Below are 23,532 nucleotides of genomic sequence, written 5' to 3'. Positions count from 1 at the left end.
TTTGTTAATGTTACAGCCGTATTCCAAATGGACTAAATTTATTTCCTCAACATTCTACACACAACACCCCATAATAACAATGTGAAAAAAAAGAGTTTTTAAAATAGTTGCAAATTTATTAAAAATAAAAAAACTGAAGAATTACATGTACAGAAGTATTGACAGCCTTTGCTCAATACTTTGTTGATGCACCTCAATTACAGCCTCAAGTCTTTTTGAATATGATGCCACAAGCTTGGCACACCTGTCTTTGGGAATTTTGGCCCATTCCTCTTTGCAGTACCTCTCAAGCTCTATCAGGTTGGATGGGAAGCGACGGTGTACAGCCATTTCTGATCTCTCTAGAGATGTTCAATAGGATTTAGGTCTGGGCTCTGGCTGGGCCACTCAAGGACATTCACTGAGTTGTTGTGAAGCCACTCCATTGATATTTTGGTGGTGTGCTTTGGATCATTGTCCTGCTGGAAGATAAACCGTCGCCCCAGTCTGAGGTCAAGAGCACTCTGAAGCAGGTTTTCATTCAGGATGTCTCTGTACATTGCTGCATTCATCTTTCCCTCTATCCTGACTAGTCTTCCAGTTCCTGCTGCTGAAAAACATCCCCACAGCATGATGCTGCCACCACTCCAAAGAGCTCAATTTTAGTCTCATCAGACCAGAGAGTTTAGTTTCTGATGGTCTGAGAGTCCTTCAGATGCCTTTTGGCTAATTCCAGGTGGGGAGTGGCTTCTGTCTGGCCACTCCACTATACAGGCCTGATTGGTGGATTGCTGCACAGATGGTTGTCCTTCTGTAAGGTTCTCCTCTCTCCACAGAAGAACACTGGAGCTCGGACAGAGTGATCATCGGGTTATTGATCACCTCCCTGTCTAAGGCTCTTCTCCCCCGATCACTCAGATTAGATGGCCGGCTAGCCATCTGTGCTCATTGAAGCTTCCAGAGCAGCAGAAATGTTTCTGTAACCTTCCCCAACCTTGTGAGTTGTACAGACAATTCCTTTGTCTTCATGCTTAGTTTTTGCTTTGACATGCACTGTCAACCCTGGGACCTTATATACACAGGTGTATGCCTTTTCAAATCATGTAAAATCAACTGAATTTACCACAGGTGAACTCTAATGAAGCTGCTAAAACATCTCAAGAATGATCAGTGGAAACAGAATGTAGCTGAGCTCAATTTAGAGCTTCAAGACAAAGGCTGTGAATACTGATGTACATGTGATTCTTCAGCTTTTTTAATTTGAATAAATTTGCAACTATTTAAAAAAACTCTTTTTTCACATTGTCATTATGGGGTATTGTGTATAGAATGTTGAGGAAATCAATGAATTTAATCCATTTTGGAATAAGGCTGTAACATAAACAAATGTGGAAAAAGTGAAGCGCTATCAATACTTTCCGGTTGAACTGTATCCATTAAGTTTCTCACCATAAGTAAAAAAAAAACAGATTTTTCCCCTTCATTAACCCTGATGTTTTTTTTTTTTTGCTGAACCGTAACATTTTTATTCACTATGTTGATTCTCATTACTTAAATATTTGACTTTAACACAGAAAAGTAATGCAATGTAGTTTATTATTATTATTTAATCAGTGTTCTGGCAGTACATTAATATGCCTTTCAACCTAAAAACGTTTTAGCAGCAAAGTGGTTTTATTATTTAGGGATTGAGTTAGAAGACTTATCATCCTAATGAGACACTCATAATTATGGCTCAGAGTCTTAGTAATTATGGAAAAGTTTATAGTATTTGTTAATTTTACCAGATAAAAAAACAATACAATATGGCTGTCTTCTAACTGATCTAAAAGTAATGTGTGTAATATCATTATAATAAAGTATTCTGATATGAGGAAAACAATTCCAGTACTATGTGAAAATCAGTATTAATCTTAATTTAAAACAATCCATTTTACAACATAAAACTGTTGTATAAAAACAAACCTGAGTTTTTTTGTTTTGTTTAAAAATAGTTGTCATATTCATGAACTATTTCAGATAGAAATGCAGATCTGTGCGTACAATAATTAACCCAGGCTCATTATTGATACGTACCCCTGCATACACTTCTGGAGAGCCCCAAATACGTGCCAGAATGTCCTTTTTTTCTTTGCAGTTTTTGTAGTTGCGAGGCCGCTGTGTATGCATTATCAGATCTCAAATTTCTCATGTGTGTGCTGTTCTCAAGTGAACCCACCAGAGGCCGCTATTGACTGACCCACTCTCCCCCTTTCTGAAACCCAACTGATAGTGTTATCAAAAACACCAATTGACCAGCGCCCACCCCTTCCCTAAACACAACCAACAGTTTTAAAAAGCAATCCAGAAAAAAAAAAAGCCCTCACCTGATTTTTACCACATTTTACCACATTCTCACCCTGTTATTTACTTGTTTATTTTATTTTTTGGCTTCTTACCCATTGTCTGGAACCAATCTTCACTGGACTCATCGTGGTCAACTCCTCTCTGCATCTCAAGTCCGCCAACAAATGTGGCGAGCTACTGGACAAACTGGCAACAGCTGGAAAGCTGTCCATACGGAGGTAAGCGCTCAGCTGGTAAGCGGGAAAAGGAACAGCGTCATACCAGCCCGTAGCGTCCATTTTAAAGACGAAATGCAGCCATACGTACTTCTGGCTACATAATTCACAATCTCCAGAAATGTATACAGGGCTACGTTTTCAGAATGAGCCTATGTTGACAATAATGCCAAATATGACACACATTTTGTACTGGAAGTATATTCGATTAGAACTACAAATGTAAGTTTAAAAAAAAAAAGTCAACAAACTACAAACATGGCGAACACGAGGACAACCATTAAATGAAGAGGCTTCAGTAAAGCAGTTTGAATGATTGTTAATGAATATCTAACCTTCTGGAAAATGTTGATTTGAGTGTTCTCTGTGTTGTATTTCATCTGCAACAATGTGAACTTTTATATGTTTGAATATGTAATTCTGCAAGACCTGAGGAGATTTCTCTGCATGACAGACCAGCGAATGTCAGACTAACCTGCTACTTCAATATGACAGCAGGACACATACTCTTCTGGTACACACTCAAAAGTATGTACTTATTCCAGTGTAAGATTATTAGGTATACTGGAATGCAGCAAGTCATTCAGCAAGCAAACTCTTATTATTATGGGTCTTCTCTACACTGCACTAAATGCTTATCCTAAGAGTTTTTGTCTCGTTTCAAATCCAAATGTGGAGAAATCAGGTAACACTTTATTACACGCTATGAATCATTTATTAAGCATTAGTAAATAGTCAATTCATTATCTGTGAAGCATTAACAGATGGTATTAAACTGTTTATAACTGCAGATGCAAATGCTGTGTTCTTGACTTATAAATACATTTAAAATGTGCTTAAGGATTATACTTAATTAGACTAGATTAAGTATCGCATCATTTACAAACCAGTAGTTTAAGACAAGTTACTGGTTTTAAATATCATTCAGAATGAGTTAGTAAATGATTAATAAACTAATGAAATCAACATTTATAAATCTGATTATTCAGGCATATAATAATAGTTCATTTATATGTTAATGAATGCTTTATTAACTCAACTTCATCCAGTTTTTTTTTATCTAAAGTGAGGACTGTTGATGCTTTATAAATGACTTATAAATGACAATTAAAGGCTCTGTACTATTCTAAAGAGGAAAATAAACAACATTGATTTCTATTCAATTGAAGAAACTCAAGTGAAACTGTATCAACTGAAAAAGAAACCATTACATCTAAAATCAAATAACTGCAGTTTAAACATCGCTGAATAACTTTAACATGTTGTATCTTATTATATTGTTAGATTATTATATTGTTGTTGTTTTATCCAATTTTATGCTGTATTTTGACACTCCTGTTATTCAGCAATGTTTAAACTTTACAGTCATTAACATTTTTAGATAAGATTGCAAATATTATTGTTCATTTGATACCGAGCCTTTAATTGTCATTTATAAGGAATTAATAAAGCATAAATCATCCACACCTGAACATTCTAGAGTCTGTATGAGATCAGCTAGAATATATGACACTCTCTACCTACAGAAGAACTCTGGAAAGTGCTAAAGGAAGCCTGATATTATTACACAGCACATTATTTCAGTCAGAACAAACAGACTTTTCACTGAGAGAAAACATTGTGCTGCTGTTGTTTTTTCTTCTCTTATGTTTGTTTTTAATAAAGATGGATTATACAGTTAGTCAGAATTATTCACCCGCCTGTGATTTTTTTTTTTTTGTTTCTTTTTTTTTCAAATATTTCCCAAATGATGTTGAACAGAGCAAGGAATTTTTCACAGTATTTCCTATAATATTTGTTCTTCTAGAGGACGTTTTTTTAATTATTTTTTTCGGCTAGAATTATTTAAATTTTTAAAGTTTTAATTTAATTAATTTATTTTTATTTTAACCCTATTTTAAGGTCAATATTATTAGCCCTCTTAAGCTATATTTGTTTTGGATCATCTACAGAACAAACCACTGTTATACAATGATTGCCTAATTACTATAACCTGCCTAATTAACCTTATTAAGCCTTAAAGGGCACCTATGGTAAAATATCTACTTTTCAAGCTGTTTGGACAGACATATGTGCATGTATGGTGTATAGACCGTCATATTGGGGTGATATAAACACACCCAGTGCTTTTCTTTTCAATTTAACAACATAAAAACGGTGGACCAATTGGAGCTGTTTTCAAATCGACCACAACTTTACGTAGGAGAGCGGTCCCCCCGCCCACCAATATTGATTGACAGGCGCGTCATCATATCCTCAGTTTGTTGATTCACGTCCGCCATTTCAGCGTGAGTCGAAAGCGATATCTCTAAAGGAACACGCTAGCTCTATTTTTAGATGCAAGGCTCATTGGGCTCAACACAAGATCAATATTCTCCACATTATCGCTCTAATCGGAATTATTGGTTGTATCTTTAGGTAGGTTTGCAAACATGTGTACTTCTCATTGAGTCTACCTTATACTTCAGCCGTTTGCATTTCTCGCGATCCCAGAAGCTCCCTGTGATCTTAACTAGCATGTGTTTTACAATTCTAAACATAGGTTTCTATCAGGGTACACTCAAGTCGACGGCTGGGCGCCGCGGACCGCTGCAGAAACCTGTGTTTAGAATTCAAAATTGCGTGGCGCGACGATTCGGGACACGTCATGTTTCTGGTGCGCCACAGAGAGTGTCTGGTGTGCCGTGTCGCAGCTTCGAGCGGCGCATCCGGTGCCTCAGTCAAAGTTAATTCAGTGTACGTGGTTATTAGTTTCTGTGTACAAGCTCGGCACTTGAAACTAGCACACAGTTGGCTGTAAAACTGTACAAAGACACAAATGATTTTGTACTCTCTGCTTGGTCTGTGTCAGAGTCGTACATGTACGATCCTCTCTCTCCTCCGTCTGCCTGTCTGTGTTGCAAACGCAGAGCGGGTGAGCTCATGGCCCCGCCCCCTTGTTACGTTGGGCGGGAAGCCGAAATTTATTTACATGTGAAGCAACACACCCCTAAATCAGCGAGCTGTGGACACGCCCCCAACATGACACTTTTTAACACATTATAATAAAAAAGTCTGAATTGTGATTTAAACTGAACCTAAACTGGCACACTCAGAAGAACCATAATATTAATATTCAATCAGAAAAAAGAGGTAAACTATGTGCCCTTTAAAATGTCACTTTAAGCTGTATAGAAGTGTCTTGAAGAATATCTAGTCTAATATTATTTACTGTCATCATGACAAAGATAAAATAAATCAGTTATTAGAAATGAGTTATTAAAACTATTATGATTAGAAATGTGCTGAACAAATCTTTTAATAAGGGCTAATAATTCTGACTTCTGTATATTGTGCAGAAGTATTTGGACCAAATAAGTCACTATAGTGTCTAGCACAGTACTGTAGCTGTGGTGTTTCTGAAGCTGGACACACAGATGGAGAAGCAGGTCAGATGTGGGTGGATGTTCAGATCAGCTGACCCGTAACTGTCTGTCACCTCACGGCTGAACACTGCCATTCAAACACACACCCACATCAAACTTTGATCATACACGCGCTCAGCGCAGTCATTTGAACTGTAATTCCTCTGCAAACTGCGCTTTCCTCAGGTTTACATCACTGAGAGCGCCGGCGAAGGGAAACTGCACGTTAGATTTCATCAGCATTGCATCAAGGGTGAAAATAAGCCGAGATGGAGCGATAAAAAAAAAACTGAGTGTGTATGAGTGTGAGGTGATGACACTCATATCACACACACACACACACATACACACACACTCAACACATCACCTGAAGAATTCATTAACATCAGCATGAAACAGCAGTTCTCTGTTCGCTTCTGTAATATGAGCTCAGCGTGTAACAAAATATCTGTTAATCAACAGTTCCTGTGATTCACGAGTGTTTTGGGTTTATTTACGGTGGTGAATTGCATTATGGGATGTCGATCTCTGCTCTGTCGACTTCTGATGTTGAAAATTCAACTCTACAGTTTAACAAAGTGACTTTTGAGTGGTTTAAAATAATGTAATGGATAAGAAATATACACAAAGAGATGAGTGTAAAATAAGAGAAAATCTACTGGAGTTTATTATGTAAGGCTTAAATCTTACGCTGCTATTCTGACCCAATAATCAGAAACAGAAAGCATTCAGAGAGCAGCATTTACAGCGGATCTTTCAGTCCATAATACTGCAGTGATGTTAACGTACTGTAAACGTGGTAGCGAAATCATTTTACCAGGTATTTGTAGAGTAATACACAACACCAACCCAGACATTATAGCACTGCAAACTATTCAAAATGGCAATAAAATAAAACTTTTCAATGTTAAAAGTTGTTGGAAGAAAGATCAAGCTCCCATAATGCAACTCAAGAGCATGAATAAACACAGAAAAATAAAGGCTTGAATCACAAAATACAGAAAAACGCTCATTTACAGATATTTTATAGCGCAAGATTCAACAGCAAGATGTGCAGAGTAAAATACACTGTCTCTAAATGCCTGTTATATTTGCTGAGGAGGAAAATGACATTGATACACTAGCAACACTAGATAACTATTTTATACACTGATTTGATTAGATATTTTTATTTCTGGAAAAAGACTCAAATAAATATTACAATTAATTTGCAGAAAATAATCATTTTTTTAGGAGCTTTAAAAAAACTAGAAAAGAAAAATGACAAAAACATTTAAATACTAAAAAACACACATTTATGCACACATGTCATCATATTGATTAGATTACAAAGAAAATCAGGCAAATATTTATGATGACAGAAAAAAAACCTAAAGTATTGTAATGCAACATTACGAATGCAGTGTTATAATGCTGATGCTAATTATAATAACACATCATAATGTAAGAACACTGTAATGTTAGATACGAGATATTTTGGAAACACTTTTATAATATCTACACACTATGAATCATTTATTAAGCATTAGCAAATAGTGAATTCATTATCTGTTAAGCATTAACTCTACATTAATAAACATTAATAAGCAGTTTATAACTGCAGCTACAAATGCTGTATTCTTGACTTATGAGCACATTTATAATGTGTTTAATAATTGTATTTTCATAATTTGTTAATGATTCATTTTTCATTACTAAATTAACTATTGCATTATTTACAAATCATTAGTATTTAAGAGTAGTTGAGGGTTTTTAAGATCATTCAGAATGAGTTAGTAAATGATTAATAAACTATAGAAATCAACGTTTATATATCTTATTATTCAGACATAAAATAATAGTTACTATGTATGTTAATAAATGCTTTATTAACTCAACTTCATGCAGTTTTGTGACCTAATCTAAAATCAGGACTATTCATACTTTATAAATCCTTAATTAATGACAATTAAAGGCTCAGTTCTATTCATTTCCATTCGTTTGAAGATCCACAACTGAAACTATTAAATGAAAAATAAATCTTTGCAACCTTATCTAAAATATAATCACTGTTCAGTTTAAACACTGCATCTTATTATATTGTTAAATTATTATATTGTTGTTTTGTCCAACTTGTCCTATTTTGACACTCCTGTTATTCAGCAATGTTTAAACTTCACAGTCATTTGACTTTTTAGGTAAGATTGCAAATATTATTCATTTGATACTGAGCCTTTACTTGTCATTTATAAGGGATTTATGAAGCATCAATAGTCCTCACTTCACAAAACTACATGAAGTTGAGCATTTATTAACACATAGTAACCATTACTATTTGCCTGAATAATACGGTATAGAAGTGTTGATTTCAATAGTTTATTAATCATTTACTAACTCATTCTGAATGATCTTAAAGCGTATTATAAATGTGTTTGTAAGTCAAGAATACAGCATTTGTAGCTGCAGTTATAAACTGTTTACTAACGTTTATTAATGTAGAGTTAACGCTTAACAGATAATGAATTGACTAGATGCTAATAATAATCATATTAGTAAACATATTAACATTAACTAATGAAACCTTATGGTACAGTGTAACCTCAATATTTATTTAAAAGTGCACATTTATTATGAATTCATTAACACAGTATCATGTTTTACAAAGGCTCTTTAAGATAACATTCTCTGGAAATTTGATTTGTTCTACACTCCCTGACAAAAGTCTTGTCGCTTATCCAAGTTTTAGAAACAGCAAATAATAAATTGACTTCTAGTTGATCATTTGGTGTCAGAAATGGCTTATATGAAAGGTAAAGGCCTCTAGATTACACTTATTTGATCACAATAAAATATGATCATGCCTTGAGTTTTAATGATTTCATTAGGACAGTAAGCTCTGACTTTACTTAGACAAAAGTCACCGAACCTTCAATAATGTCCAGTATAGAATATGTGCTCATGCTGCAGTGGAAACAGAATGAATATTGTGTCTGACTCCATCATGAGCTTGGAGGACTGCATCCATACATCTCTGCAATGACTCAAATCACTGATTAATAAAGTCATCTGGAATGGCGAAGAAAGCCTTCTTGCAGGACTCTAAGTTCATCAAGACTCTCTGTGTTCATCTTTAATGCCTCCTCCTTCATCTTACCCCAGACATGCTCAATAATGTTCATGTCTGGTGACTGGGCTGGCCAATCCTGCAGCACATTGACCTTCTGTGCTTTCAGGAACTTTAATGTGGAGGCTGAAGTATGAGGAGCGCTATCCTGCTGAAGAATTTGCCCTCTCCTGTGGTTTGTAATGTAATGGGCAGCACAAATGTCTTGATACCTCAGGGTGTTGATGTTGCCATCCACTCTGCAGATCTCTCACACGCCCCTATACTGAATATAACCCCAAACCATGACTTTTCCTTCACCAAACTTGACTGATATCTCTGAGAATCTTGGCTCCATGTGGGTTCCAGTAGGTCTTCAGCAGTATTTGTGATGATTGGGATGCAGATTAACATGATTCAGCAGAAAAATCCACCTTCTGACACTTTTACAAATCATCAACTAGAAGTCATGTATTATTCATGCTCTTACAACTTGGATCAACGACAAGACTTTAGTCAGGCACTGTATGGTGGAGTAGAGAATGTGTTGGACTCCCACACCAAGCACTTGTTTCTAATTTTGGTTTATCTAGAAAGAAACTTGTTTATTGTGGTCATCTCCTCAGGTACCCTCTTTTAAAATGTGGTTATCTTAAGTATGTACACTATTTCCACTTGAGAAACTCAAGTATGATGTACATCAAAAGATTTTGGCAGTTATGGACACCATATTTGGCTCTACATTAATATTTCCTCCTGATTTCCTGCATATGATGATATGGTGCATATTAGCCCCTAGCCTGATTCTATTTTGTTTACTTGTTTGTATTTTTACCATTATTTCCTACTGTAAATCTGAGACTGTATTTGTATGTGCATTAAAATAAGGAACGATTAATAAAAAAGTGCACATTTAGGTGATTTTCTTTCATAAACGGACCATTGAATTGAACAATGGATTGTTTTTCATGGATGTTAATGTTTCCTTATGGAACCGGTGATGCAAGACGTTTTCTTTCCACAACTCTGCACATCGCTATAAAAAGCAGTAAATGATGAGATCACCTGCCAGCTAGAGTTTCCTTCAGTAAATCAGTCCTACACACAGCTAACTGAACTCATCCCTCCATCTGTTTGTCTCGTACTCTCTTCATTTCTCTGTTTCTGATGTCTCATTTTCTTTCCATCTGTGAATATTGCATGGAACATCCAGCAAAACTCACTCTGAAAGCACACGTCTGATCATTTCTACCGTCACGTCACTCCAAACGCAGGATTTCATTGAGGACGATGAAAGGAGACGTTTGGATGCTGATTTACTGTTAAAGAGAGCAGTGTGAACATTTCACTAAACGTCTTCTTTTGTGCTCCACTGAGAAATGAATGCAGACTGAAGTTTGAAGTGGCATGATGGTGAGTAATTACAGTAGAGTAACAAACACACACAGAGAGAGTATTCTGATCTATTATTATTTTTATTGATATACATTAATATGATATGAATGATATGATATACTGAATAATATGTGATATATTGGATAATAATATGATAATTTGATATATTATTTATATTTTTGTTTAATTAGTATATGTGTAAATCTTTTTTCTACTACTACAATTTACTGTGTGTGTGTGTCATCTTTAATGTAAACTTTATAAATGCTTTGGCAATACACAATCAATCTCTCTCTCTCTCACTCTCTCTCTCACACACACACACACACACACACACACACGCACACGCACACGCATACGCACACACACTACAGGTCTTTTTTCCTGCACATTCCTCACTTTCCTGTTTTGCAGCTTGACTTTGTAGCACACACACACAAATGATGATACACATATACACTACCTGACAAGAGTCTTGTCGTGGATCCCAGTTGTAAGAGCAACAAATAATAATCTGACTGCTAGTTGATTTGTCTGCTGAATCATCTGTTGATCTGCATCCCAATCATCACAAATACTGCAGAAGACCTACTGGAACCCACATGGACCCAAGCTTCTCACAGAAATCAGTCAAGTTTGGTAAAGAAAAAATCATGGTTTGGAGTTACATTCAGTATGGGGGCGTGTGAGAGATCTGCAGAGTGGATGGCAACATCAACAGCCTGACGTATCAAGACATTTGTGCTGCATATTACATTACAAACCACAGGAGAGGGCAAATTCTCCAGCAGGATAGCGCTCCTTCTCATACTTCAACCTCCACGTCAAAGCTCCTGAAAGCAAAGAAGGTCAAGGTGCTCCAGGATTTGCCAGCCCAGTCACCAGACATGAACATTATTGAGCATGTCTGGGGTAAGATGATGGAGGAGGCATTGAAAATGAACACAAAGAGTCTTGATGAACTCTGGGAGTCCTGCAAGAACGCTTTCTTTGCTATTCCAGATGACTTTATTAATCAGTGATTTGAGTCATTGCAGAGATGTATGGATGCAGTCCTCCAAGCTCATGATGGAGTCAGACACAATATTCATTCTGTTTCCACTGCAGCATCACTTTATATTCTATACTGGACATTATTGAAGGTTCAGTGATGGGACTTTTGTTTAAGCAGAGTCAGACCTTACTGTCCTAATGAAATCATTCATAATCAAGGCATGATCATATTTTATTGTGGTCAAATAAGCGTCATCTAGAGGTCTTTGCCTTTCATATAAGACACTTCTGATACCAAATGATCAACTAGAAGTCAAGTTATTATTAGTTGTTCCTAAAACTTGGATAAGCGACAAGACTTTTGTTAGGGAGTGTATACTATTAAAACATCAAGTTTCTTATATTTAAATTTGAACTACCAGTTTTATACCATAGTAAAAATTAATTTACCATGGTATTACCATGCTTTTACATTTACCATAGAATTACATTTTTGATATTAATCATCTTCTTACTATGCACTATTTAGGACACAGCTGCTGCTCTTTTGTATTATAATAGAGTACCAACATTGCACTACGGAATTTATTAGAATGTTATTTATTTATTTATTTATTTATTTTACTGCTGTCCAGTTACAGTGTGTGTGTGTGGGGTGGGGGGGGTTTTAAAGGTCAGCATTTTGATTTATGCTGCAGTTAAGATTTGAAATTGCACATAACCACCAGAATTCTGCATTCACACACACACACACACACACACACACACACACACACACACACACACACACACACACACACACGCACACGCACACGCACACGCACACACACACACACACACACACACACACACACACTCTGACCTTTGATGTGCGGATAAAAAGCCTCCCCTTCTGAAAAGTCAAGCAGCTCCAGAAGTGTGGAGTGTGTGTTTGTGAAAAGCCTCCAGCAAAAGGGCAACTAATCAGATCTCAGGAGCCCTCAAGAAAAGACACACGCAAACAGGATAATGTCAGTCTAAATGAGTGTGTGAGTGTGACGTCACAAAGGCTAGACACACACACCGCAGACAATAAGACAATAACACTACAGCAATGACATGGTACTAGGCCTGTCACAATAATCAATATATAGTCTTATCATGCAATACTTTTTTACCAATGCATTATTCATTCATTCATTTTCCTTCAGCTTAGTCCCTTTATTCATCAGCGGTCACCACAGCGAAATGAACCGCCAACTATTCCAGCATATGTTTTAAGCAGCGGATACCCTTACAACCGCAACCCAGTACTGGGAAACACCTGTATACTCTCATTCACACACACACACTCATACGCTACGGCCAATTTAGCTTACCCAGTTCACCTATAGCACATGTGTTTGGACTGTGGAGGAAACTGGAGCACCCAGAGGAAACCCTCACCAACACAGGGAGAACATGCAAACTCCACACAGAAATGCCAACTGACCCAACCGGGACTTGAACCAGCGACCTTCTTACTGTGAAGCCACAGTGCTAACCACTGAGCCACCGTGCCACCCAAAATACATTTTATATAGTTTTATTAATATTTTAATATAAAAAGTATTTGAAGTATAAAGTATTGGTTAAAAAAGTATTTTATTTAAATATTTGTGTTTTTTTTTAATAAATATAAATATATATATATAGTATGTTGTATTTTAGATATACTTTAATTCTATTTGATTATCTACCTTATACCTGTAGCATCATGGCATCTTCAGTCTTGTGATCATACTATACTATTATTGGAAGAGTATCCGCTTTGTAAAACATATGCTGGAATAGTTGGCGGTTCATTCCGCTGTGGCGACCCCTGATAAATCAGGGACGAAGCCAAACAAAGATGAATGAAAACGTATATTACATATTATCTGTTCCTAAAGCAGAGGTTCAGCAGTGAACGAGGATGTTTCTGTTCCTCTGGAAAGGAAAAGGAGGATCAGAAGAGACACATCTACAGCATCTGCATCCTGAACACACACACACACACACACACACACACAGGTCAGAAGTCACACCTGCCAAGTCCATATAACACAAGCAGTGGTCAAAGGTCACCGCTGGAACCTGCTGACCGTCAGAGCTACACTAATGTACTGCTCACTCTGTGCTGCTTCATATAAAGCATGAGCTGAAATAAAGCTCTCACTGATCTCTGATCTGCTGTAAATACACATTACTCTGCAGTTCTGCAAATGTGTCTAATGCTTTATCAGTCTGCTCAAACGACTTCAGAAAGAGACTGAAAGCTGGAGGTCGGGTTCTGTGCTTTATATTCCAGGATACAGGACTCACAATACACATTCCTTCATTTTCTTTTGGCTTAGTCTCTTATTTATCAGATATTGCCACAGTGGAATGAACCACTGACTATTCCGCCATATGTACACAGTGAATGCCCAATTCACCTACAGCGCATGTGTTTGGACTGTGGGAAAAACCGGAGCACCCGAAGGAAACCCACGCCAACATTGGGAGAACATGCAAACTCCACACAGAAAAGCCAACTGATCCAGCCGGGGCTCAAACCAGCGACCTTCTTGCTGTGAGGCGACAGTACTAACCAGTGAGCCACTGTTTGTTATTATTAATATAGATTTTGGAAAAAACGGTTTTGCTTTGCTTCACAAATATGCTAAAGTAATGTCAAATAATAGAGAAAACACTGTGAATAAGAGGAAGTGTAAATAAATAAAGAACACACACACACACACACACACACACATTCACACTGCATAATTTCTCATTGTTCACATCTATGCTATGATTCGACTGAAATATGCATGCACAGTTTTACTCATGCCAATAAATAGCAGAGACAGCAGTGGTATTGAGAGCAGAGAGAGAGATGGATCTCCAGGATAAATCTTTTATTTGATCATATAAATATCTGCAGAATAAAAGACTGAATAAAACTACAGTCTCACAGCCGCTGTAATGCAGCAAAACACCATCATATGAAGACCAAGACCATCAGAAACATCTAAAGTGATTCTAATGTCAGTATAAAGAGAGTGTGTGTGTGTGTGTGTGTGTGTTACTGCTGTTTTAGGAAGAGAGCCGCTCCGCTTTGGATCCACGTGTCATGATCTCCAGCACATGGCAGCTGTACGTTTGTCACCACACACACACGTTCAGCACTGCTGTACACCGGCAGAGAGATACACTCGTCTGGAGAATAACAGCCCACAGCGCTCTGAAAAACACACACACACACACACACACACACACACACGTTTGTTTTCCTATTTTAGTGAGGACATTACATGGACTTTTGACAATGTTTTTCTCTCAGGTTAATAATGCTGTCTAGAGGCTGATTTATAATTTTCATCTGGCGCCATGTCACGGACCTCCGTTGACTGCGTGCACACCTCACGAAACAGACAAGGCTTTTATACTTGACGCAGTCGCCGTTGTGATATTCTTTACAACGTCAGGGGGCCATCAAAACAAACAGACAGTGAAGTCAGACGGATAAACAGAGAAGTAGAGAGTTTCCAGAACTACGTCACATCATTAATAGTGTTGAAGAGTTTTAAACTAATTATTTTTTATCACTTTTATAAATTATTATAATGATTATAAAGACTTTTATAACCAGTCAAGAATTTTTAAATCAAACTTCGATGCATCACTTGCTTTTGTTCATATCTCAGACAGTTTTACCTATATAAGTTTATAAAAATATGAATGACAACAGAACATGTGTTGCTCTACAAATATATTTTATTATAGCAAGAATAAAGGCAAAAAATAAATAAATAAATATATATATATACACAGTTGAAGTCAGAATTATTATTAGCCCCCCTAAATTATTAGCCCCCCTGTTTATTTTTTTCCCCAATTTCTGTTTAACGGAGAGAAGACTTCTCCAACACATTTCTAATCATAATAGCTTTAATAACTCATTTCTAATAACTGATTTATTTTATCTTTGCCATGATGACAGTAAATAATATTTGACTAGGTATTTTTCATGACACTTCTATACAGCTTAAAGTCACATTTAAAGGCTTAACTAGGTTAATTAGGTTAACTAGGCAGGTTAGGGTAATTAGGCAAGTTATTGTATAACGAACAAATACTGACGTTTTTTTATTTAGCCCTACTGTCTGGCTAGTTTCGGTCCTACTTATATGCTAACAAGGCAATAATGGTCCAACATTCCTGACCATTATCACCAATAAAGCCTAGAAAACAGGCCATCAGCATTATGTAAACCGATAGGTTCAAACATTTCTTTTCAGTTATCAAAGAAATAACTTGTTACTTCATTATAGTTTTGTAACTATTGCTTTGGTTTAAGTTTAAAACTGTAATATATACATCAGTGTAAAACCTATGAATGGTGGAAAAACATATGTCTGTAATTGTGTACCTGGGTCTCCCCTTTTTAAGTTAACAAACTGATCCCTCAGGTTTTTCCAAACTTTTACAAAAACTTTCCTCCTTTCCCACAGCTGTTACAATTACTAGCCAAGAATCATTGATCATCTGATTCTCCCTATGATCATGCATGGAGGGATCATAAAGATGTGTGTACAGTCGTACTGTTTCAGGCAAAATCTCTTCAAAGTGTTTCATATTCAACTCAAATCAAATGCGGCGCCGCGCGCACTGTTGCCCGAGTCTCAAAAAAAATTGTGTGCTCCGCCAGCCGGAATCGTGTCGCGCGCCTCAAAGTGAACCTCCGCAAACCCAGCGATGACGTCACATTCGCCGCGAGTATAAACCAGGCTTAAGGCTTTAAGGCCCTGGGTCCTTAAGTGAAGAAATCTCTTGGTCTGAAGGTTAGGAGTACCCTTAGTTAAACTTGAGTTGCAAGAATAAAAACCTAAAGGTCAACTTAAGGAATTTAACGCTGCCATTTCGTATTTCACTTTATTGATCTAACATTGCTACAAAGCCTACTGACACTGCTATACCTGTCGAGACATTCCCTAATACAAGAAATACAAGGTAATGTAATGTAACACTTACTGGAAATATATAAATGAACAGAATGCTATTGTTTAATGGAGAGAAGTTTCAGCTCAGAATGTTAAAATGATTTAAATGATTCATTATTGAACGATATACATCTTCATTTTATATTGGAACAAAAACACATTCTTTATGTGTGTCTCTTTATATGCAAATGAGCTGCTACTCTCTGGAGCCTTTTCAGCCTGTGTCTCTGACAACTAACAAAACAGCAAGAACAAAACATCAGCATTTGTTTATAAAGTTTACCAAATAAAGCATTTGCTATAAAAAATGTTCATGATCATACATCATCATAATCTTATGTTTGAAGTCTCTGTGAAATCAAAATAAAGTCTTTTAGATGTTAGCATTAATATGTTAGTCCTAACACTACCTATGATACAGCTAGTGTGCTCCAAAAGTGGCAAAATTCATATTTAGAAGATAGAAACATACAAAGCTTGCAGTTTGTCACTTGTACCTAAATAGATTTTTTGACATCACCTCATACTTCAGTTTCTCATCAGATCTTCTGACAAATGAAATGCTCTCTAGTATCTGACCTGCCCTGTTCCCTTCTTCTCAATTGCTTTTCATTTGATGCATTAGAGCTCAAGCTCTCACTCACAGAGCTGTGAGAAAACAAAACGCTATTGGTTGATGCTTTTTAAAGGGGAGGAGCTACTCTATGTCCCGCCCTCTCTCCATGTTTTAGTTGAAATTACGTCACACATCAAACAAAGCTGCACATTTTAAAGCACATTACAGGACCTTTAAAGATAAACTGTATGTGTTACCTGTGGGATCCAGGCCATGTGGCATGGAGGAACGGAGGACACACTGGGAGAGTCATGATGGCTCTCAGATAGACGGTTTCCATCAAAACTACAACCCTCCAACTGCAAACCCCCAACCTAAAGAGAGAGAAAGCAAGAAACTATGTATAAAAATATATATTTAAAGTGTATTTATATAGTGTATTTATTGTGTATGGCCATACAGCCAAAGTGCTTCACAATCATGAGTGGAGTCTCTTCACATCACCACCAGTGTGCAGCATTCACTTGGATGATGCGATGGCAGCTACAGGCCAATGACGCCAGTGTGCTCACCACACACCAGCTAATGGCATACCTGTCAACCCTCCAATTTTTCCCGGGATTCTCCCGTATTTTACAATTCTATCCCACTATCATCCCGTAAAGGTATTTTCTATGAAGGGTGGCAATAAACATCAAAGAGCCAATACAAATTATACGCAACCCATACCGCCGAACCACCAGGGGACGCCCCTTGCTCTTAAATGTGAATCTTATTTTCACATCCTGGAGAGACAGTGATACAGCCAATTTGGTGGATGGGGATGATTGGGATGCCATGATGGGTAAGGGCCAATGGAGGAAATTTGGCCAGAACACCTGGGTATATGTATCAGTCTATTACAGAGGTGTCCAAACTCCTGCACAGTTTAGCTCTAACTTCATTTAACACACCTGCCTAGAAGTTTCTAATACACCTAGGAAGAGCTTAGCTGGTTCAGGTGTGTTTAATTGGGGTTGGAACTAAAACATGCAGGACACCCGCCCTCCAGGGCAGAGCTTGGACACCCCTGGTCTATCATAAACAGAGAGTCAGCCAGTGGAGAAAACTAGTTCAAGTTGAGCTTTATTGTCATTCTGCTAAATGTGTGGACACACGAAACGTTGTGTCTTGCAGGACATATATAAACATAATCATAAATATAAACACAATACCTATAGATAACTAACACACTGGAGAGGTAATCTAACTATACTATATACCAGTGTTTCCCAACCCTGTTCCTGGAGGCACACCAACAGTTCATATTTTGAATGTCTCCCTTATCTGACCCATTAACTTCAGGTGTTGGACTCTCTTCTAATCTTCTGCTGAGTTGATTCAGGTGTGTTTGATTAGGGAGAGATTGAAAATGTGTACTGTTGGTGTGCCTTCAGGAACAGGGTTGGGAAACACTGCTATATACTATAATAATAGTTAGCTATACACATAACCTAAGACAGACCATACAAGTACATCATGTAAAACGGAAACAATGTTGTGCAATATTTTGTGTAAAAGAAAACAAGTCAGAAACATTATAAGTCATCTAAATATATGAGTATTTTATTTATTTATTATATTATTCTCTCTTATTTCCAATACCTTTTTAAACATTAGTTATCTTCTTATGTTGTGCAAGCCTTTATTTAATTTCTGATTGTTTTCATGATTATTTATGCATTTTTTTAATCACTACATTATTCATTGTTTATATAATGTGCAATGCTTTGGCAACACTTGACATGTCATGTAAATTAAGCTTATTTAAACAAATAAATAATAAATAAAAATAAAATAAAATAAATAAATAAATAATAAATAAATAAAAATAAAACAAACAAATAAATAAATAAATAAATAAACAAACAAATAAATAAATAAAATAAATAAATAATAAATAAATAAATAAATAAAAATAAAACAAATAAAAAAATAAAAAAATAAAAAAATAAACAAACAAATAAATAAATAAATGGAGATAGACTTTACTTAACATGCGCTGGCAAAGTTTAGCTCTATCATGCTAAACACACTCAGTCTCTTCATAGGGAACAAATGCTTATACCTTCACTTGTAGTTTGGCTTCAGTGATCTGACCTCTCCATGTAGTAACAAACTTCAGACTGTCCATAGAGCAGCTCATCAACCTAAAACACACATGCAATCAAAAAACAATCATAAATATTACTTCATGATTTATTAACTCGTGCACAAAAGTGCTCTTGGAGTTGTGGAACAACTTCAACAAATAATTTTCATTTTTGGGTGAACTAACCCTTTAAAGGTTACATGATAGAAATCATCCTAAGTAGTTAATATCAGCAGTTTAATTGTGTTAAGGCTGATTTATTCTTCTGCGTCAAATGCACGCGTATGGTGTGGCGAGTTTGAGCCACTATTATTTTAAGGTGTTCAGAAAAAACAAAACACCAGAGAAAAAACTCGACACAGAGGAACATAAACACCTACTGCCGGCTAGTGTTTCAGAAGTGTTACTGCAGAGCAACACAAACAGCATGCAGAAGTATAAATGAACGGCAACACGCATGACAGGCACCGTGGGTCACGCTGATCACTCCATGCAAAAGTATACCAGGCTTTTTACTTCTGCGTCAAGCGCACACGCGTATGGTGCGGGCATTCTGTCTGAATGGGGAAACATCAAATTTTCCAAAATTGTGTATATTAAATTTCATATTAGGAATCACCAATAAAATTAAACAAGTCTTTAGTTTAATTTCTAAACATTTGAGTCACACAAAATCTGCAGAAACTCACGTCTGGTCCGAATCTCTCCTCCTATAGCAATCGCTGATTGGCTGCTGTACTAGAGGGCAGGGCTTCATTCGCCATGTTAACCGTTACACTTTTCTCCATTTAAAACTATTGCTGCGTCCCAATTCACATACTATCCATCCTAAATAGTATTTGAAAGTAGAATTAGTAAGTCCCAAATCGTAGTATATTGAAAAGAGTATGCCAAAGGTTCCCGGATGGTTTGCTATTTCCGGTAAAAACTCGAAGTGTAGAAGTGTCCATACTCTAACCGCTGATATTGCCCACAATACATTGCGCGTTGGACGTGAATTCGATTAGAACTACAAACGCGTGTGAAAAATGTAAACAAACTACAAACATGATGGATGCGCGAGACCAACAGTCAAGTAGAGAGGCTTCTGTAAAGATATTTATATGACTGTTAATTAATATCTAGACCACTGGAACATGTTTAAATCGTGTTTTCTGTGTTATATTTCATCTGCAGCAACAATACTGAACTTATATAAAGACGTGTTTGGACATTAACGTCTGAATGGATAATTACACAAAGACCTGAGGAGATTTCTCTGCATGAAAGACTCGTGAATGGGAGATTAACCTGCTGCTGCTGCTTCTCCAATAAGGTAGGAAATTAAATATGAAAGAAATCTGGATGATGTGTGAATTATTGACAGGACTCATAACTAAGCAACATAACGATCTGTTAACGAGGAAGTAGTATGTCCCAAAAGCTTGCATACTCTTCTGTTACACACTCAAAAGTGTATTTTTCCTTCACAAAAAAAGTACATACTTTTAGGGTGTAGTATAAGTATGCGAATTGGGACGCAGCATGTATGAGTGACAAGTCTTGTGTATTCTATAGTCTTTACTACATGTCGCAACGATGTGTAACGCAAGCTCTATGATTGGTCGCTGATGAGTGTGGGCAGGGCCGAGAGCTGCTACAATCTGTTGGAGCGAGTGTTTACAAGTGTTGAGTCTCATGAAAAGCTCCGATTCAAAACTTTTGTTTTATGTTTACCTTATGATTAAAGTTGTTGCATGTCTGCCGGTTCCCGTATGAATGAGCGAATTTTAGCTTCCTGTACATTACAGTAGTGTTCAGAAACTAAAACACCACAGAAGAAACTCGACACAGAGGAACATAAAAACTTACTGCCAGCTAGTGTTTCAGAAGTGTTACTGCAGAGCAACACAAACAGAGCGCAGAAGTATAAAGGCACGACTACGCACAAGACAGGCACTATGGGTCATTCCGATCACTCAGTGTATAAACCAGCCTTTAGGAGAGTTACCTTTAGTTTAAGTAGATGAATTACCCATAGTTAAAGAGTTAAACTTTAGTTTTTAACTGAATTTTCATACATTTTTTTCAATGAAATGTTCCATAGGAATTTAATAACCAAGAAGCATGTCTAATTAACTGAAGTCATGAAATGTATATAATAATATTATAATTAATAAAAGACTCAAACAAAGTAAACATTTTAGTTCCCTGCAATATTGTTCATTTTTACCACAAATCAAATGTTTTTTTTTAATAATAGTAATAATGATAATAATAACGGGTGGAGCAGTGGCTCAGTGGTTAGCACTGTGGCCTCACAGCAAGAAGGTCGCTGGTTCGAGTCCCAGCTGGGCCAGTTGTCATTTCTATGTGGAGTTTGCATGTTCTCCCCGTGTTGCCGTGGATTTCCTCCAGGTGCTCCGGTTTCTCCCACAGTCCAAACACATGCACTATAGGTGAATTGAAGAAACTAAATTGAACATAGTGTATGAGTGTGTATGGGTGTTTTCTAGTAATGGGTTGCGGCTGGAAGGGAATCCACTGCGTAAAACATAAGCTGGAATAGTTGGCGGTTCATTCCACTGTGGCGACGGCTGATAAATAAGGGACTAAGCTGAAGGAAAACTAATGAATCAATGAATGTATAATAAAAATATTAATAAATACAGTTTTATATACGTTTATATATAAACTTAATTCACAAAGACTTAAACTTAATAGGTACAGGAATAAAACAATAATGTGTAAGAGTAAAAAGTCAAAACCACAGTAAAACTGCACACCTCACAGATAGGCGAGTGTAAAATAAGTGCGTTTTCAAGAATAATTTAAACACCATAAAACATTCTGCATGTCTTTTATTACAGGAGAGTGACTTGGAGAGAGGAAAGCTCAAATTTTGATGGATTCTGTTCTAACAGCTTGCTTATTGAATAACATATTTACTATAACGTTAGTATTATTTTAAGAAAAACAGATCCTTTTATTAGTATAGCGCTTTTCACAATAATATTTGACTCAAAGCAGCTTCATACAAAAGGTGCACATGACTGCATTACAGTCAAAATCAGAAAAGTTATTAGTTCCCATAACTTTATTAGTTACTTATAACTTTAATTAACTAGTAACTAATTGCTTTTAACAGTTAAAGTTAATATATATAAGCACAGTTGACCTGCAGTTATATAGTATATAGATGATGTGTTGTACATGTAGTGTATCTGTGTTTAAGTGTACAGTATGTGTAAGGGATGGGCAAACTCGATCCTGGAGGGCCGGTGTCCTGCATAGTTTTGCACCAACCCTAATCAAACACACCTGCTTGTAGCTTTCTAGTGATCTTGAAGACTCTAATTAGGGTGTTCAGGTGTGTTTGATTAGTGTTGGAGCAAAACTCTGCAGGGACACCGGCCCTCGAGGATAGAGTTTGCCCATGCCTGGTATGTGTTGTCCTTCAAGAACAATAAAATGAAAATCTGTTCTGTTATTAGCTGGGTTTGGGATTGAAGAAATATGTACTTTCTAATGACAATGAAATGCGCTGTACGGCATGCTCTGATATGCATATATATTTAGTAAATGCTTGTAGATGAAGTGTGTTAAGTAGGTCACCTGGCGGTCTCCTGTCTCAGGGCGTTCAGGAAAGTGTCTGGGTGGAAAAGCTCTGACAGATCCAGCATTTCCGACAGCAGTCCACCTCTCTCTGCCCTCTCCACCCATCCCTGCGCACACACACACACACAGACACGCACACACACAGAGTGATTAGTTGTGGAGATCAGCATGTGTGATGACAGAAGTGATTTGAGTGCTGCTGCCTATAAAGAAACAATCACTGGAGTTTCTCGAATCTCCTCCTGCACCTGCTGTTTCTGCTCACAGGACAGATGATCTGTGCTTTTACGCTTCAGTCTAATGCATCTTCTCTTATTATAAAGGGATATTTCACCTAAAAATGTGTATGTTGATAATTAATACTGACGTTCAAAGTCATATACAGAAACTCCTTAAAGGGATAGTTCACCCAAAAAAAGAAAACATCCTGTTCATTTACTCGCCCACAGGTCATCCGAGATGTAGGTGACTTTTTTCTTCAGTAGGACATTATAGAAGATTTTGATAACCCCTTTACATATTGAAGAGATCTCTATAAACAGCTGCTGTTGTGGAAACTCAACTCTGGACAACTGGATCAGATGGGTATCATGATATCAATGATGAATAACATCCAATTCTCTGATATAAGAACTCAATAAGGAATCTGTGCTGGCTCCGTTACACTGCGTCTCAGGGTTGAGTTTAGGCTCACAAACCTTGATGACCTGCGGTTTGTGCATTTACAAATTATTTAAAGGCATAGTTCACCCCAAACTTTAAATTAACACTATTTTATCTCTCTCAATTGAGCTTGTTTCTTATGTTGAACACAAGAGAAGATATTTTAAAGAATGTTGGAAACCGGTATAC

At 36.8% G+C, this 23,532-nt stretch overlaps 1 protein-coding gene across 1 annotated transcript in view; it reads right to left on the bottom strand.

The window, feature by feature from the left end:
• Nucleotides 1–14,301: 14,301 nt before the first annotated feature.
• LOC130241336 (cytoplasmic dynein 2 heavy chain 1) overlaps nucleotides 14,302–23,532 on the bottom strand; it is a 230,303-nt gene continuing 221,072 nt past the window's right edge. Inside the window, exons 87-90 of the mRNA XM_056473046.1 lie at nucleotides 22,678–22,787; nucleotides 19,060–19,141; nucleotides 17,210–17,326; nucleotides 14,302–14,637 (exon numbers count right to left, since the gene is read on the bottom strand). Of these exons, the coding sequence (XP_056329021.1) occupies nucleotides 14,479–14,637; nucleotides 17,210–17,326; nucleotides 19,060–19,141; nucleotides 22,678–22,787 (468 nt within the window). The 3' untranslated portion in view covers nucleotides 14,302–14,478. The remainder of the gene's footprint in view (nucleotides 14,638–17,209; nucleotides 17,327–19,059; nucleotides 19,142–22,677; nucleotides 22,788–23,532) is intronic.

The sequence above is a fragment of the Danio aesculapii genome, chromosome 15 (assembly GCF_903798145.1).
Source record: "Danio aesculapii chromosome 15, fDanAes4.1, whole genome shotgun sequence".
Classification (NCBI taxonomy): domain Eukaryota; kingdom Metazoa; phylum Chordata; class Actinopteri; order Cypriniformes; family Danionidae; genus Danio; species Danio aesculapii.
This window is presented reverse-complemented; position numbering and strand designations above follow the sequence as displayed.